Raw genomic sequence first — 14,093 nt, forward strand, 5'->3', positions numbered from 1 at the left:
TAAAGCTGCCTTTTGCAATTGACTAATGGCGCTTTTAGCAATGTTGATGGTAAATACAATGCAAGTGGTGCTCCAGATGTTGTGTGATTGCATCCAAAGCACCTGTTACTGTTGGTCCTCCTTTGCTTTTATTTTGCCACAAGTCACAATACTTTGCAGATCTTTATATTTTGTGATTATTTTCTCCAGTTCATTATTTTCTATTTTGCTGTCTCTGGGAACTGCATGTCCATTATCCAGGCTTGTTTTGTCTGTCTTATGAACAATTTTTAAGTCTGAGTTGTTGCGTGGAAAATTCTTGTCTGTTTGAGTATTAAAATCCCAGAGCAGTTTAACTTCTTCTTATTATTATTATTACTATTATTATTATTATTAACTATATTATTATTAGCAATAGTAATATTTCAAATACAAATCAAGAAGTATCTTTTACACACTGCATTTACAAACTGAAATTTTAAAAGTCTAGCCACTATTCTCTTTCATTTATGCTATTTAAAAATGAGCTATTAGTAAAGATAAATTAGACAATGAAGATGCTATTCACTTGACCTGTCTTTTTTTATTGTAGTTATCCGGGCCAAGGTAGTGGGCAAGAAACTTATGAAAGATGGACCATTTGGGACAATGCGATACACTGTCAAACAAATGAAGGTGAGTAAACAGATGCCAGTCATATTTAATTGAAACCACAAAGCATTATCAGAGATCATCAGGTAAGTCATTCAGTCCCCTGAGCTCATTCATATCCCAAATAATGGATGACTTGGGTAGTTTTGTGAATAAGCAAAGGTGATTTCCCACATGTAAGCTATTCTTTTTTCTCTATGCAGTGTTGTGCTAATTTACATATACATAGAAATTCCTAGCTATTTGTGTTAAGTGATTCTTTCCAACTTGGCAAATGTTTAATTTTTCAGGTGTATAGAAACAATTGTTTATAATTTGTACTCATTAACAGCTTAGTGAAATAAGTCTGTTCAACCATGGCCTTAGAAGTACCATGTTTTCCCAAAAATAAGACAGGGTCTTATTTTTTTTGACCCACGAAATATGGCCTTGAGCTTATTATAGGGGGAGGGCTTATTATTTTCTGGGGCAGGCGAGAAGCGAGGCGCACCTTTTACCTTTCCAGATCTGTCACGTTCCTTGCTATTGTGTCCAGGAAAGTCGCTGGTAAAAAAGAAACCCTTCTCGCGAGTTCTATCAAACTTTTTGAAGTCACGAGCAGGGTTTCTTTTTTTCTTTTACCAGGGTCTTCCCTGGACACAATGGCGAGGACCGTGGCAGACCTGGAAAGGTAAGAGGCGCGCCTCTCAGCCCAGTACTGCCCACCTCACCCCAATGGTAAAGACAGCCTGCCTGGTTCCCTTCCCCCGCCATTCCTTTAGCGAGGGGTGGCAGGGGGGGGAAAATTGAAATGCACCTCTTATCTTTCTAGCTCCATTGCATTCCTCGTCCTTTCATCCAGTGAAGCCTGTTGTAAAAAAAACCTCGCAAGTTGAACTCACTACTTTTTTACAACGTATTAAAACAAATGCCTGATTTGTTCATCACATATTATTTCATTAAGAAATATTGCTTAGTTTGTGACAGTGTGATTCAGTCATTAGGAAGATAGAATGGGATAGGGAGTTTCAGTTCTATTTTCAACCATAGCCACACAATAGTAATTTCAAGCCAGTCACTATCTCCCACAATATCATACCTCATAGGATCATTGTGAGAATAAATGTTGAGGAAATAATGAATCTAAAATTATAAAATAAACTCTGAAACTCTTAATATTTTTGGCAGTGAGTTAATGAGTGTCCCATTTGTTTTTTGTCTTCCAACAAGTCTGACAGTGAGAAACATACGTGAAGCTCCTTGTGTAGAGTTTAGAAATAATTGGACCCTTGAAGTCTTGTTAGATTTCACTTGCTCATTCTGAAGAAAAAAACATTCCTCCTCTTTCACATTGGTCTTTGCTGTACTCCCGGCGTAATAAACAGACTTCACTTGGACCTCTTGCTCTGGACATTCTTTTGTTAACTGACCTCTTATGTAATGTTAAAAATCTGCTCTAGTCTATTTTTCTTGGCTGTTACATCTCAGTCATAAGACTAGTTTAATGTCTTTAGAAGAATGAGGATTTAAAAAAAAAGACTTTGGCAGTGACTGTAGAAACCTGAAACATATTACACAAAGTAATTTGGTGATTGAGCAAAATAGCCACTTGCCTCCCTCCTAATAACAGTAATTCTGTTTATTGTCTTTCTATCTTAGTATAAAGGTTGTGAGCAAGCAGAGATGGTTTTGAAGGCCATTACAAATCAGTGTTGACATTTCTCAAGGATAACTTGAGTAGAATGTAATGATAGATTCTATGAGTAACAATGCCACCTTGATTGCTTGAACAAAAGAGAACCTCCTGTTTAAATAGATCTGAAAATGGAACAGGTTCCACAAGATTCTGCTCAAGCCTAATAAAAGTTGTCTGCTATTCTATATCTTTTGAAGAATCAGGGTTTTGGTGTTTTTTTTTAAAGATTTTACAAATTTTTACAGAACAAGAGAAAGCTAGATGCAACAGAGAGTTTTTGAATGGAGTCAGGATATGTGTACTCTACAATTCTAACCCATTTATCTTAGTTGTGCTTTTTGGGATATTGGAAACTGTAGGCCAGAATTCTGGACTCATCAGGGATACACATTCTTAATATAAAGGCAGATAAGACAGCAGCTGGATAATGGAAAAAGTGAGGTGTGTGTTTGTTTTGGTTGCACTGCAATTCATTCTTGCGTGTTTGCTCTCTTTTTATAGATGTACAGAGGTTTTGACAAGATGCCACATGTTCAATACATCTACACTGAGGCCTCTGAAAGTCTTTGTGGAGTCAAGTTGGAGGTCAACAAGTATCAGTACATGATTACAGGTAAAAACATAACAAATTTTCTGCTATGGTAAGCTTACAGGCTGTATCAGTTTCAGCTATTTTTAGAGGCTGAAGTTCAGCATTAGTGGGTGCAATTTACAAGTATTTATTGCAGTCGTTATATTGAGGTTTATTGTCATGTATACATTAGTCTGTTTTTTACTAATATTATCAGATTTTAAACTACAAATCCTAAAAATAATTTATGTATATAATCAAGAACCTGTTTTAAAGGATGTATTTTTAAGGCTTTTAAAAAAACCCAGTAAATATAGGACTTTCAACGGAAATGGGAGTGCATTCCAAATAAATGAGGCAGCATATTTTAACCTCCTCTTAATTACAGGTTAAGATATCTTCTTTCCCTCTCTGATGCTGCTGATGATTGGGTCTTTGTTTTTAATCTAATTTATCTGCTTAATTGGCTTTTATTAGAGTTGTATCAGTAAAATACTCCCTATGACAAATTATTTAATTGCTCTTTCTAAACTTACTAAAATTGGAAATATTGGGAAAATTGGCATTAGAAAAGAACAGTCTTTAAGTTGTAGGATGTAAGAAATTATCTTGAGCTCTCAAATGAATGACACTGGAATGGATAATTTTTGTTTATGTTTTGTAGGTCGAGTTTTTGATGGAAAGGTTTATACTGGACTGTGTAATCTGAATGAAAAGTGGGATCGACTGACCTTGTCTCAGCGCAAAGGATTAAACCATCGTTACCATCTAGGTTGTGGCTGCAAGGTAAGAGATGTCCCTGCCAACCTGATACATTAGAAATGTTTATTACTTATTTAATCAAGGTGTATATAGTTGGATACTTGACACATAGTTCAGGGTGCCATTCAGCATTAATAAACAACTCAGCTTAATTAAAAAATACAGTAAAACAAATAGTAAACATAATCCTAAACAGAAACACATGAAATGCTTTGGGGGAAAAAAATCACTTTAGTTCAGACCACTCCTGGATGCAACGCCAGCACTTTAATACCTTTCTAAAAGAAGATAGGAGCAGGTACAACCAATTTTTAATGGGGGGGGGGGATACTCTTATTAAGGGTAAGGCAAGCAACAGAAAAAGCCTGTTTCCTGTGTCAACTAGATGATGTTGCCAAATAATGAGACCGAGATAATGTCTTTCTTGTCAGATCGTGCAGAAATGATCAGGGATAGGTGATTATGAATGTAACCTGGCCCTGTGCCGTGAAGGGCTTTATAAGAAAGAACTGACATCTAGCAGCACAATGGCAAAGACTGCAGTTTGTGAAGTAGAGATGCTACCTGGGTGTGCTGAGGCATATTAGTAGCTACCATGCTTCTGCTCTCTGGACCAGTTGAAGCTTTTGAATGGTCATCTAAGTATGGCCTCACATGTAGAGCATATTGAGGTAGTCTAATTGTAAGATGAATAGTGCACACAGGAGGATAAATAGATACTCCTGACCTACAACAGTTGCATAAGATGGAGTTGTGCAATGTCCCTTTGCAACACCATGCAGGTGTTATGAATCTAGGAGTGCATCCGCATTACCCACTGCTTAGTGTAGTGCTACTATATCCAGAATCAAAGATTGAGTGATGTCTAGTCCTGTGTCAACAGATGACCACACAGAGTGATTTCATGTAGATATTAAGCAGAAATGGAAAAATAACTACTGCTTGAGACACCTCACAAAGTAACAGATGAATGAAGCAATGGGTGGAAACTAATCAAGGGGAGAAGCAACTTAGAACTGAGGAGAAATTTCCTGATAGTTAGAACAATTAATCAGTGGAACAGCTTGCCTCCAGAAGTTGTGAATGCTCCAACACTGGAAGTCTTTAAGAAGATGTTGGATAGCCATTTGTCTGAAACGGTATAGGGCTTCCTGCCTAGGCAGGGGATTGGACTAGAAGACCTGCAAGGTCCCTTCCAACTCTGCTATTGTATTGTAATGAAGGCGAATATATATGTCCCAGGATAATGTTGCTGAATTCAATCTGGATTGCTCACCGGTGATTGACCCAGATTGGATCCTGTAATAGCCATATCTTTGCCACTTACCAATATTGACTAGAATTGGCCCCAGATGAAGGATGAGAACAGTGCAACACCCAGTTTTTCCTCCCAATCCTCTGAACTAATCCAAAAAGATACTATGATACTAAGATACTATGATTAATATTCTGGGATAGATGGTTCACAAAGGCAACAAAAAGGAATTGTACTTCTTCAATAAAATCTGGGGAAGAAAATGAGGCCTGCAAGTTCCAGGAACTTATTATAATGTTGCTTTCATACTAAGATTAAATTACTAGATGGTTTAAAATATTGAAAATGAGATTAAAAGATGGATTGAAATAATGCTTTACATCATGACTAATCTAGTGGTATATGCTACTTTTTCTATATGAAAATAGCAATCGCAATAGTAGTTAGACCTACCACTTCACAGTGCTTTTACTTCCCTTTCTAAGCAGTCTAAGCTTTCTAAGCTGTTTACAGAATCAGAATATTGTCCCCAATAATCTGTGCCCACATTTTACCAACCTCAGAAGGATGGAACACTGAGTCAACTTTGATCCGATGACAATCGAACTGCTGACAGCTGGCAGTCAGCAGAATTAGCCTGCAATACTGCATTCTAACCACTGCCCCACCACGGCTCAGAAGATATATATGAATACAAAAGTTATTTTGTTTCCCTGAAAATAAGACCTCCCCGGATAATAAGCCCAATCAGGCTTTTGAGCGCATGGACTAAAATAAGCCCTTTCTGAAAATATTGCAACACAGCAGCAGCCATGAGATGACCATGTTCGCCGCCTCCCGCACCTCAAAAATAATAAGACCTGCCCGAAAATAAGGCTTATTTCAGGGGTCAAAAGAAAATAAGACCCTGTCTTATGTTCAGGGAAACATGGTAATTATATAGTCTTAAAGTATCTGATTAATTCAACACCTTTCATTTGTTTTGTTTTGTAATTATAGATTAAGCCCTGCTACTATCTTCCTTGCTTTGTGACCTCCAAGAATGAATGCCTCTGGACAGATATGCTTTCCAGCTTTGGTCAACCAGGGTACCAGTCAAAGCATTATGCTTGCATCAAACACAAAGATGGCTACTGCAGCTGGTATAGAGGATGGGCACCTCCTGATAAAACCATCATCAATGCAACTGACCCCTGAAATTCCATTTGTCTTTCTTCCCTGTTCTTTTCTTCCCATGTGGCTGAGAATTCTTTGGACACTAACGCATATTTGATCATGATGGCAACCATGATATTAGTGCCTGTTTCTTGCAATTTTTAGCACTTCGAACTGTTGTGATTTTTAAATCTATGCTGTCTTAACTCTTTTTTAAAATTATCTTTTAAAAAATTGCTCTCATCCCATGTTGATCAAATATTTATCTGGTGTGTGAACAGAAGTTCCCAGATGATCAAGGGAGCTTTTGCTTAAAGTTTTTATAGCACTATACATATAGCAATATATATATTTTTGTAGGAAAACACAAATCTCAAAAACTTCCTAATTAAAATTCTATTCCCTCCTCTTCATTTCCTGTGCTGCTGTTTTATTCTCACATTCAGTTCTCAGAGCAGGTAGCTATGAACGCAGCCAGTTGGGATTAATCACCATTGTGAGCCACATAATGAAGGGATGCAAAGAAAGTCATTATGCTTATATAGAATGGAATATGGAGTATTTGGGGAAATTCCTTTGCATGAATTTAAAAGATTGCATACTTCAAAATGCCTGTCCATTCCAATATGAATGTAGAAATTTCATGGCAGTTCTAGGTTTGCACATAAAATAAATTTCTTTTAAAAAAATGAAAATCAACTAAAACAAAGCTAATACATCTTCTAAATACAAATGTGGAACAAACCTGTTGAGAACCAAATCAACACCAGATATTTTTGTGGCTTTGATGTGGATGTAAAACTGCTTCTTCAATATTTGTTTTACACACAAGTTTCCCAGAATGTTGTGGAGAGGGGACAAAGTTGGAGCACAGGAGGAAAGAAACAACCCTCCCTGGGCCATATTGATGTAAGAAACCAGCTGCCCAAACACTGCTTTTGCTGAACAAAAATGTATATAGATATAATGATATAAGCTATTTTTGACAGGGCATGATTCTGTTTCATGCTATAAGTAATAAAAAGTTTCATGCTTTTGTTTCAAAAGAGCAACCATTCACATTCCAAGTCATTAGTTATTATTTTGTTTTTTTTTAGTTTGAAAGCTACTGGAGTTCCAGTAATTTCTAAAGTGGTGATAATAATCTGTTTTTATTCCCTTCCCTGTATGCTTGTTTTCCTTCTTGCCATCAAAATAAGGGCCAATGCAAACAATTGTTCTAAGACTGAAATATTTCCATGGTCCCTATCCCCTTCCCTTAAAAATATACAATAGAATGGTGATGTAAAAGTGCCTTACTATTGTACAAATACTGGTTCAGCCTGTACTTTGAAAAACATTGAATTTTTTTCATAGTTTTTCATGATGCGGTATTTTGTAAATTCTGTTATATAGGAATCTTTTCATAATACTCCTGTGAATATTGGCAAGGCAGTGAAAAATCGTTTCTTCATAATATTTTCCTACTTGTTAATAGTGTGTTTATCAGTAGGCACAGTGAAAATAGAGAAGATGGGCAGGGAATATATTAAAACCTACTTTTCCAGCCTTTAATGTAATTCTTGAACTAGATCTATTAACTAAAATAATATTTTAGGGAGATTATTATGTATTCCACTGTTGACTACAGTTAAACAGCCCTATGGTTTGGGCTCACTATACTTTCTAGAAGTAAGGAACTGGCTATTCTGCTTTCACTACAGTCTATTACTATTATGAAAAGGTGTAATATAAAAATATTTTAAAAGTAATTTAAGAGCGAAGTTTCTATTGAGGTTGGCAATTGCATAATTTACTGAGACCGTAGAATGGGGTGAAGGTTAATACACTTACTACAAGCACACGTTCTGTCCTTTTGTGCTGTTATAATTTGTCTTAACATTACTTTAGGTCTTCAATTCATTCCTCCTAAAAACAGAGCTGCCATAAGTTCAAAATTGTTCTATAATATAATTTAAAAATGCGCCTAGTTTTCTTCTCAGCTGAACTGAATAAGTTTTTGTAACAGAAAGGGCTTCCACAAACCAAAAGAGATGGCTGAGCAGGAATGAGGATACACAAACACACAAATATATTACAACGTCGCTATACCACATGGATTCAGAAAAGTATCTGCTGTATTTTCCACAACAGTATTTTTATGTTTATAAATTATAGTGCAAATGTTGCTAACAGTAAATTCAGAGTTGTTTCCATAAAAAAGACTAATTTATATTGCAATCAGCCAAAATTATAAAAGCCAGCAATATGAATTGCCCCATTTCTTGAGACAAACTTGATTTAAGTTCAGATCTTAAAGGCAAAAAGAAAGCATTTTGATCTTTCCTTTCACTGAATGGCAGCTCTAGATTGTTATTTTCACTTAAGGTCATACCTGAATCGCCATAATACTGCAGTCAAAAAATGGTGAAATGCTCTCTTATGCTAAGAAAAAACATGTTCTTATTCAAGTTGTAATGTATCTCTGTATTTGTAAGAAATAAAATAGCATAGCCATCCAATAAAATATATTTCTCTATGTAGGTCAGTGTTTCTAAACCTTGGCGACTTTAAGTCCTGTGGACTTCAACTCCCAGAAGTCCACAGGACTTAAAGTCGCCAAGGTTGAGAAACACTGATGTAGGTGTTCTATTGTACACCACAGAAGACAAGAGTTATTTGAGGAAGAGTGATAGCTTAATCAACAATACTCCCCTACAGGGTGGCTTGGTTCTTGGTTTTGTTTTAATAAGGTGGGAAAAACCCAGCAAAAAATACATTTCTTTTGGGATGCCTTCAAAGTTTTCAATGCTAAAACAGTATTTTTTTTAAAGAAAAGTTTGGTACAAGATGGGTGGCTGTATAAAAGCAAACAAATAAAAAATGGGCCTTTTTATCATCCCCATTGTACAGACTGTAATGTGGGATTTGAAATGGTAATCTGACTCGTGTGTTGATCCAGTAAACTTATCAGCAAGATGCCCTGAGTGCTTAGTTTTGTATTTGATGTATGGGCCTGAGCCATTCTTGTTAAAGTCAGCTGGTGTCTTTCCATTGATTCCAGAAGTAATAAGACCTGATATGTCCAATTATAAACTCATCTGCAAGGGATTTAATTTAGCATGTCTTTTTTCTTCAGAAGGGAGTTGCATTAAATTTGATGGAGATTATTCTCAGGAAAAGCATGCATATGGCCGCAGAATTAGGATTTAATTCTATTTACACCTTAATAATAAACCCTACTGATTCCAGCTCTTTTTTTTTTGTAGAAACAGCCCTAGGACCAAGATGTAAAGAATTGTTTTATTTTTTGCATTACCATTGTTAGCAATTATGAACATTAGAGTGGAAATAAATGCAATCTAGGAGAAAGCTCCTCCCCAAAAGGAATGTACTTTTTGCTTAGTTTAGTAGTACTGTTTACAGTTTTCCTCCTTATTTTGTTATTTATAAATTTTATATTCATTGAATGTATATTGTCTTTTAAGGTAATAATGTTCACTTTTTATAGTGTACTTTTATTCTAAACAATAAAGTGTTTTATTTCTTACCACAGATATTCTATCATCTCTATTGTAACTCATTTTGCTCTATAAAAAGGTATCCTACTGAATATTGTTGGCAATAGCAATAGCACTTAGACTTATATACCACTTAATAGTACTTTTATAGCCCTCTCTGAGCAATTTACAGAGTTAGCATATTGCCCCCCCCCCAACAATCTGGGTCCTCATTTTACTAACCTTAGAAGGATGGAAGGTTGAGTCAACATTGGGCCGGTGAGATTTGAACTGCTGAACTGCAGCTAGCAGTCAGCTGAAGTAGCCTGCAGGACTGCACTCTAACCACTGCACCACCTCAGCTCTTAAGTACACTGCTGATACACATCTGATAGTCTTTTTTTACACGCAAATTTTGTCTATCTTTGTCATATTTAAGTTGAATGCATGTACACAAATAACCAAATCCCAATAAATCACCAAACTAAATTGTTCCCAGCTTTCACATTTACACATCATTAGCACTATTTGTGTGAAATAGAATAGTATATGCACAATCCATCTTATCTACCTACAAAATGAAATACTGGAGACAACTTTTGAAAAAAACATTAGTAATGTAGGTATACTGTTGCAAGCAGTATACAGGTATGTCTTTTATCTGTCCATATGGATATATACAACTATCCTCTCCACACTCCGTTTTTTATCAACCCAACTGTAGGTAGCAACAAGGTTGTGATTCATATCTGTTGCTCAATAGGCTGAGGTAGGCTACATAAAGCAGCCTAACCACTTTGTTCAGAATATTTAAACTGATGTCTCTTAAAACCAGGTATTTTGTTCTGATCACATTGTTATTCAGCTCAAAGCATTCAAAATCATGTTTTAAAGATGGAACATTTCAGACTTAAAATTTTTGCATATTTGTGACCAAAACAATATATGATGGATCAATCTTGAAATATAATTTGTTTAATTTTTTTAATTTTTTTAATTTTATTTTTAATAAATTTTATTTATTTATCACTCTTGTAGATGCTAACATAAAGTTTCTATACAGGAAAAAAATAGCTTTGGCCCTCACAGTTCCCCAAATTATCATTAACCATGATGTGAGTTCACCAACATTTAAAGGTTTCCTATCTCCTAATTAAATGATAGATCTTTTTTTACCATTAGCTCACTAGTCCATCTATGCAGTATTATGCCTACAATACGACAGACAAGTCTTTTCTAGTTTAAAAAGTAAAAACTTCCTACCTAGGAAAATAAATTGGAAGATTTTCTAGTAAATTATACTGCTATGGTATTTGCCTTATTCAGAGTTACTGAAAAATTATAGCTATTTAGAACAAGTTCTTGAAAGTTACTTTAGCACAGTATATCACAGAGTGAAATTCCACTCTGACAATAATCTTGAAAGATGTATGGATCCTAAATTAAATCATTTCCCTAATCTAGTGCTGATGGAGTGTGTAATTTTTCTGGATTTGTATTTCTGGAATTTACAAGGGCAAATTATGAATGGACTCAAGCAATAAAGGAAGTTCTGGAACAATGTAGAAAGCACAAATAAATAATTCCAAGGAAGGAATATTTTTATACACAAGTTTTTTGTTTCATTGCATGTTATTTTCCTTGTTGAGATGTAAATAGAAAACAAAATTTTTCTTCTTGAATAAAGATATACATTTCATTGCCCAGAGGTGCTCCACTCAAAAATATTTTATATGAATCCACCTAAATATATGTAGATGGATTTTGCAACCCTTTGGTGTTTAAAAAAGTTTGAATTTATATTTTTTAATATTTTTGATGTAGTATTTTAATCTTAAATATACTGATGTTAAAAAATATCCCTTCATTTCTAGGGAACATGACAGTCAATTTAAGAGAATTTGGAGATAACAGGAAATAATTGGGAGGGTCAAGGTTTCCACAGGAAATTCAAAAACAAGCAAGCTCCCCTTGTACTGTATATTCATCATGACATTTCATCCATGCATAAAAGGGGCAGAGCCTGCTCTGTTTGGTTACAATTCTGTTCGGTTGTAATGAAATTGGATTCTCTGGAAGACACTGGGGAGGGTAAGAAAAATTACATAAAGTCTGAATATTTTCAATACTCAGTCCTTCTATTTTTGCACCATGTAATATTAATAATATCTACCCATGCCTATTACTTATTTTGAGCAACATGGTGATACAAATTGATAATAATAACTATCAGTCAACACAAGAGAGATATAGAATGTATAGAATGAGTCCAAATAACCTTACAAAGATTTTGATACATTCTCAATCTCTTTTTAATAACATACTAGACAATTACCTGTCAGGTCATTGTTTCAAAGAAATTGCTTTACCTACACCAGGGGCGTCAAACTCGATTTCATTGAGGGCCACATCAGGGTTGTATTTGACCTCGGGGGGGGGGGCAGAGTGGTGTGACCAGTTCAATGTCATTCGTGTCCGGGGCGCCTATGGTGACCCAAGTGCTCTGCTAGCAAAAATGGGCACCCAAGCTCCACTTTTGCTGGCAGAGGCACCGTGGACTGGTCCTTTGCTGTTTCCAGATCTAAGCACTCCGCAGGCCGGATCCAGCCCCCAGGCCTTGAAGTTGACACCCCTGACCTGCACTGACTGACCATAGGAGAGAAAAATATGGAAAAAGCAGGAGCAACATTCAACTTCCTGGAAGCCACTTATGGGAATGACTTTGGATCTTCCTGCTGCTTCCCCATTTGTGGGAAAAGTCACACATTGCTATAATGTGGTTCACTGTGATATAACTGGGCACTTGAGCACCCAGATGGCAATCATGTAATCATAGTAATGCAGCAATGGCTGCAATTTCATGAACTAGTGGAATGAACAATTCTGGGAAGCATGACTCTGCCTCTGTAGAATATTGATTTATGCAATCTTAGTTCCTTTTGCAAAACATTGTACCACTGAAACAAAGAAACCAAGTTACTTACCATCTGCTTATGGCTTGGGAAGAATGTTTGTTCTACAAGAGGGAACTTCTCAGGACCCAATGAGTTGACAATCTTAATTAGTTGAGAGAACTAGGAAGGAAGGAAGGAAGGAAGGAAGGAAGGAAGGAAGGAAGGAAGGAAGGAAGGAAGGAAAAAGAAGAGCAATCACTTGGGAGCAATATTGCAATTTGGACAAACATCAAATACAAATGCACATGAAGTGTTGTGTCTCTGATGCCTCATGTTTCATCCAAAATATTTGTCAATGTATGATTGTTGCCAATCATACCTTCTGAAACGACACATTAATAATAATGCATGCTGAAAATCCTTTTGGTTACATGAATGCACGTACAAAACACAATCTTAAAATTATGTCAGGTTTTGATTTTAAACAAGCAAACATCTAACATCCCTCTTCTGTTTATGCAAATGATATGATTGCTATTTCTCCAATCCTAGTCTAAAATCTCTACTACCATGATATTTGCCTTTGAGTTGTCCACCTGAGAGTGCTGGCAAGTGTATAGGCGCTTACTTCAAATCGGCCTCCAGTTGCAAGTACATAATGAGAAGAAATTAATTATATTTTGGATGATATTTTGCATGGACCTTTATCCTTGCTGGAAAACTTAAGTGCTCATCCTCTATGTACCTAAAGCGATGTAGAAATGATACAGCAAGATCTCTTAAAATTTTATAGTGATCTTTTAGGAATGGCACGTGTCATTAGAGAGAAGTTTTGTGTGTGTGTGTGAGTCTTCAAATCAGTGTTTACTTCTGAAGACTGCCTGAACAGGTCCTTGCAGTTTTCTTGGCAATATTTCCAAAGAGGTTTTCCACTGCTTCCTTTTTTAGTACAGAGGGTGAGTGACTGGCCCTTCCCACAACTAACTCAAATATCTGATTACAAAACAAAACCAAAAATCCTGTTTTATCTATTTTAATAAAACAGCATATAAGTCAAAGCAAGTCCCCCCCCCCAATGAAAGTCTATATTCACATATATTAGCGAATATGCAGTTCTGTAGCTTATTTTTGCTGAATAAAAGGGAAATTAGTAGTTAAAATAGTTCAGATTTCTGCATGACTGCTCATTCCAGTAATGGTATTCTAGTCTCTTCACTATTGGTTCAGTAGTAGGAGCGCATGCACATCTGGGCATGCACAGAAGCTCTGTGATGATGTCAGGCTGGGTGGGAGGAGCCTCGTGCTGCCGCCACTACCAGTTCACCTGAACCGGTGCGAACCGGCAGCATACCACCTCTGGCTCATTCATAGGAACACATTTTTATAAATGATAGTCCCTTCAATATGTACTATATCAATCCTATCTACATTAACAATATGCCACAAGAGGGTGACAGCTCGATATGAAATATGTTTCACGGTAATGATCTATATAACATGTTTATTGTTTTATTGGAAGTGCAACAAAGAATTCAATATTTTATAGATAATATTTTTATCCTAATTAGAATAAGATAAAGGAAAATAAACAGAACTTATTGCATAGAGCAGGAATGGCAACCTACTACAGTATAGAAGGGGTTTTATTCTGTTTGGTTTTTTCATCAAGTCT

At 36.0% G+C, this 14,093-nt stretch overlaps 2 protein-coding genes across 2 annotated transcripts in view; one reads left to right on the plus strand and one right to left on the minus strand.

Annotated features, from left to right (window-relative positions):
* The window catches only part of LOC116511110 (metalloproteinase inhibitor 3), a 35,601-nt gene extending 26,019 nt beyond the window's left edge, over positions 1-9,582 (plus strand). Inside the window, exons 2-5 of the mRNA XM_032220927.1 lie at positions 572-654; positions 2,807-2,918; positions 3,541-3,662; positions 5,893-9,582. Coding sequence (XP_032076818.1) covers positions 572-654; positions 2,807-2,918; positions 3,541-3,662; positions 5,893-6,090 — 515 coding nt within the window. The 3' untranslated portion in view covers positions 6,091-9,582. The remainder of the gene's footprint in view (positions 1-571; positions 655-2,806; positions 2,919-3,540; positions 3,663-5,892) is intronic.
* LOC116511109 (synapsin-3-like) overlaps positions 1-14,093 on the minus strand; it is a 187,344-nt gene that overhangs the window by 144,246 nt on the left and 29,005 nt on the right. Inside the window, exon 5 of the mRNA XM_032220926.1 lies at positions 12,512-12,601. Coding sequence (XP_032076817.1) covers positions 12,512-12,601 — 90 coding nt within the window. The remainder of the gene's footprint in view (positions 1-12,511; positions 12,602-14,093) is intronic.

Source organism: Thamnophis elegans, chromosome 7 (genome assembly GCF_009769535.1).
Source record: "Thamnophis elegans isolate rThaEle1 chromosome 7, rThaEle1.pri, whole genome shotgun sequence".
NCBI classification, from domain to species: Eukaryota; Metazoa; Chordata; class Lepidosauria; order Squamata; family Colubridae; genus Thamnophis; species Thamnophis elegans.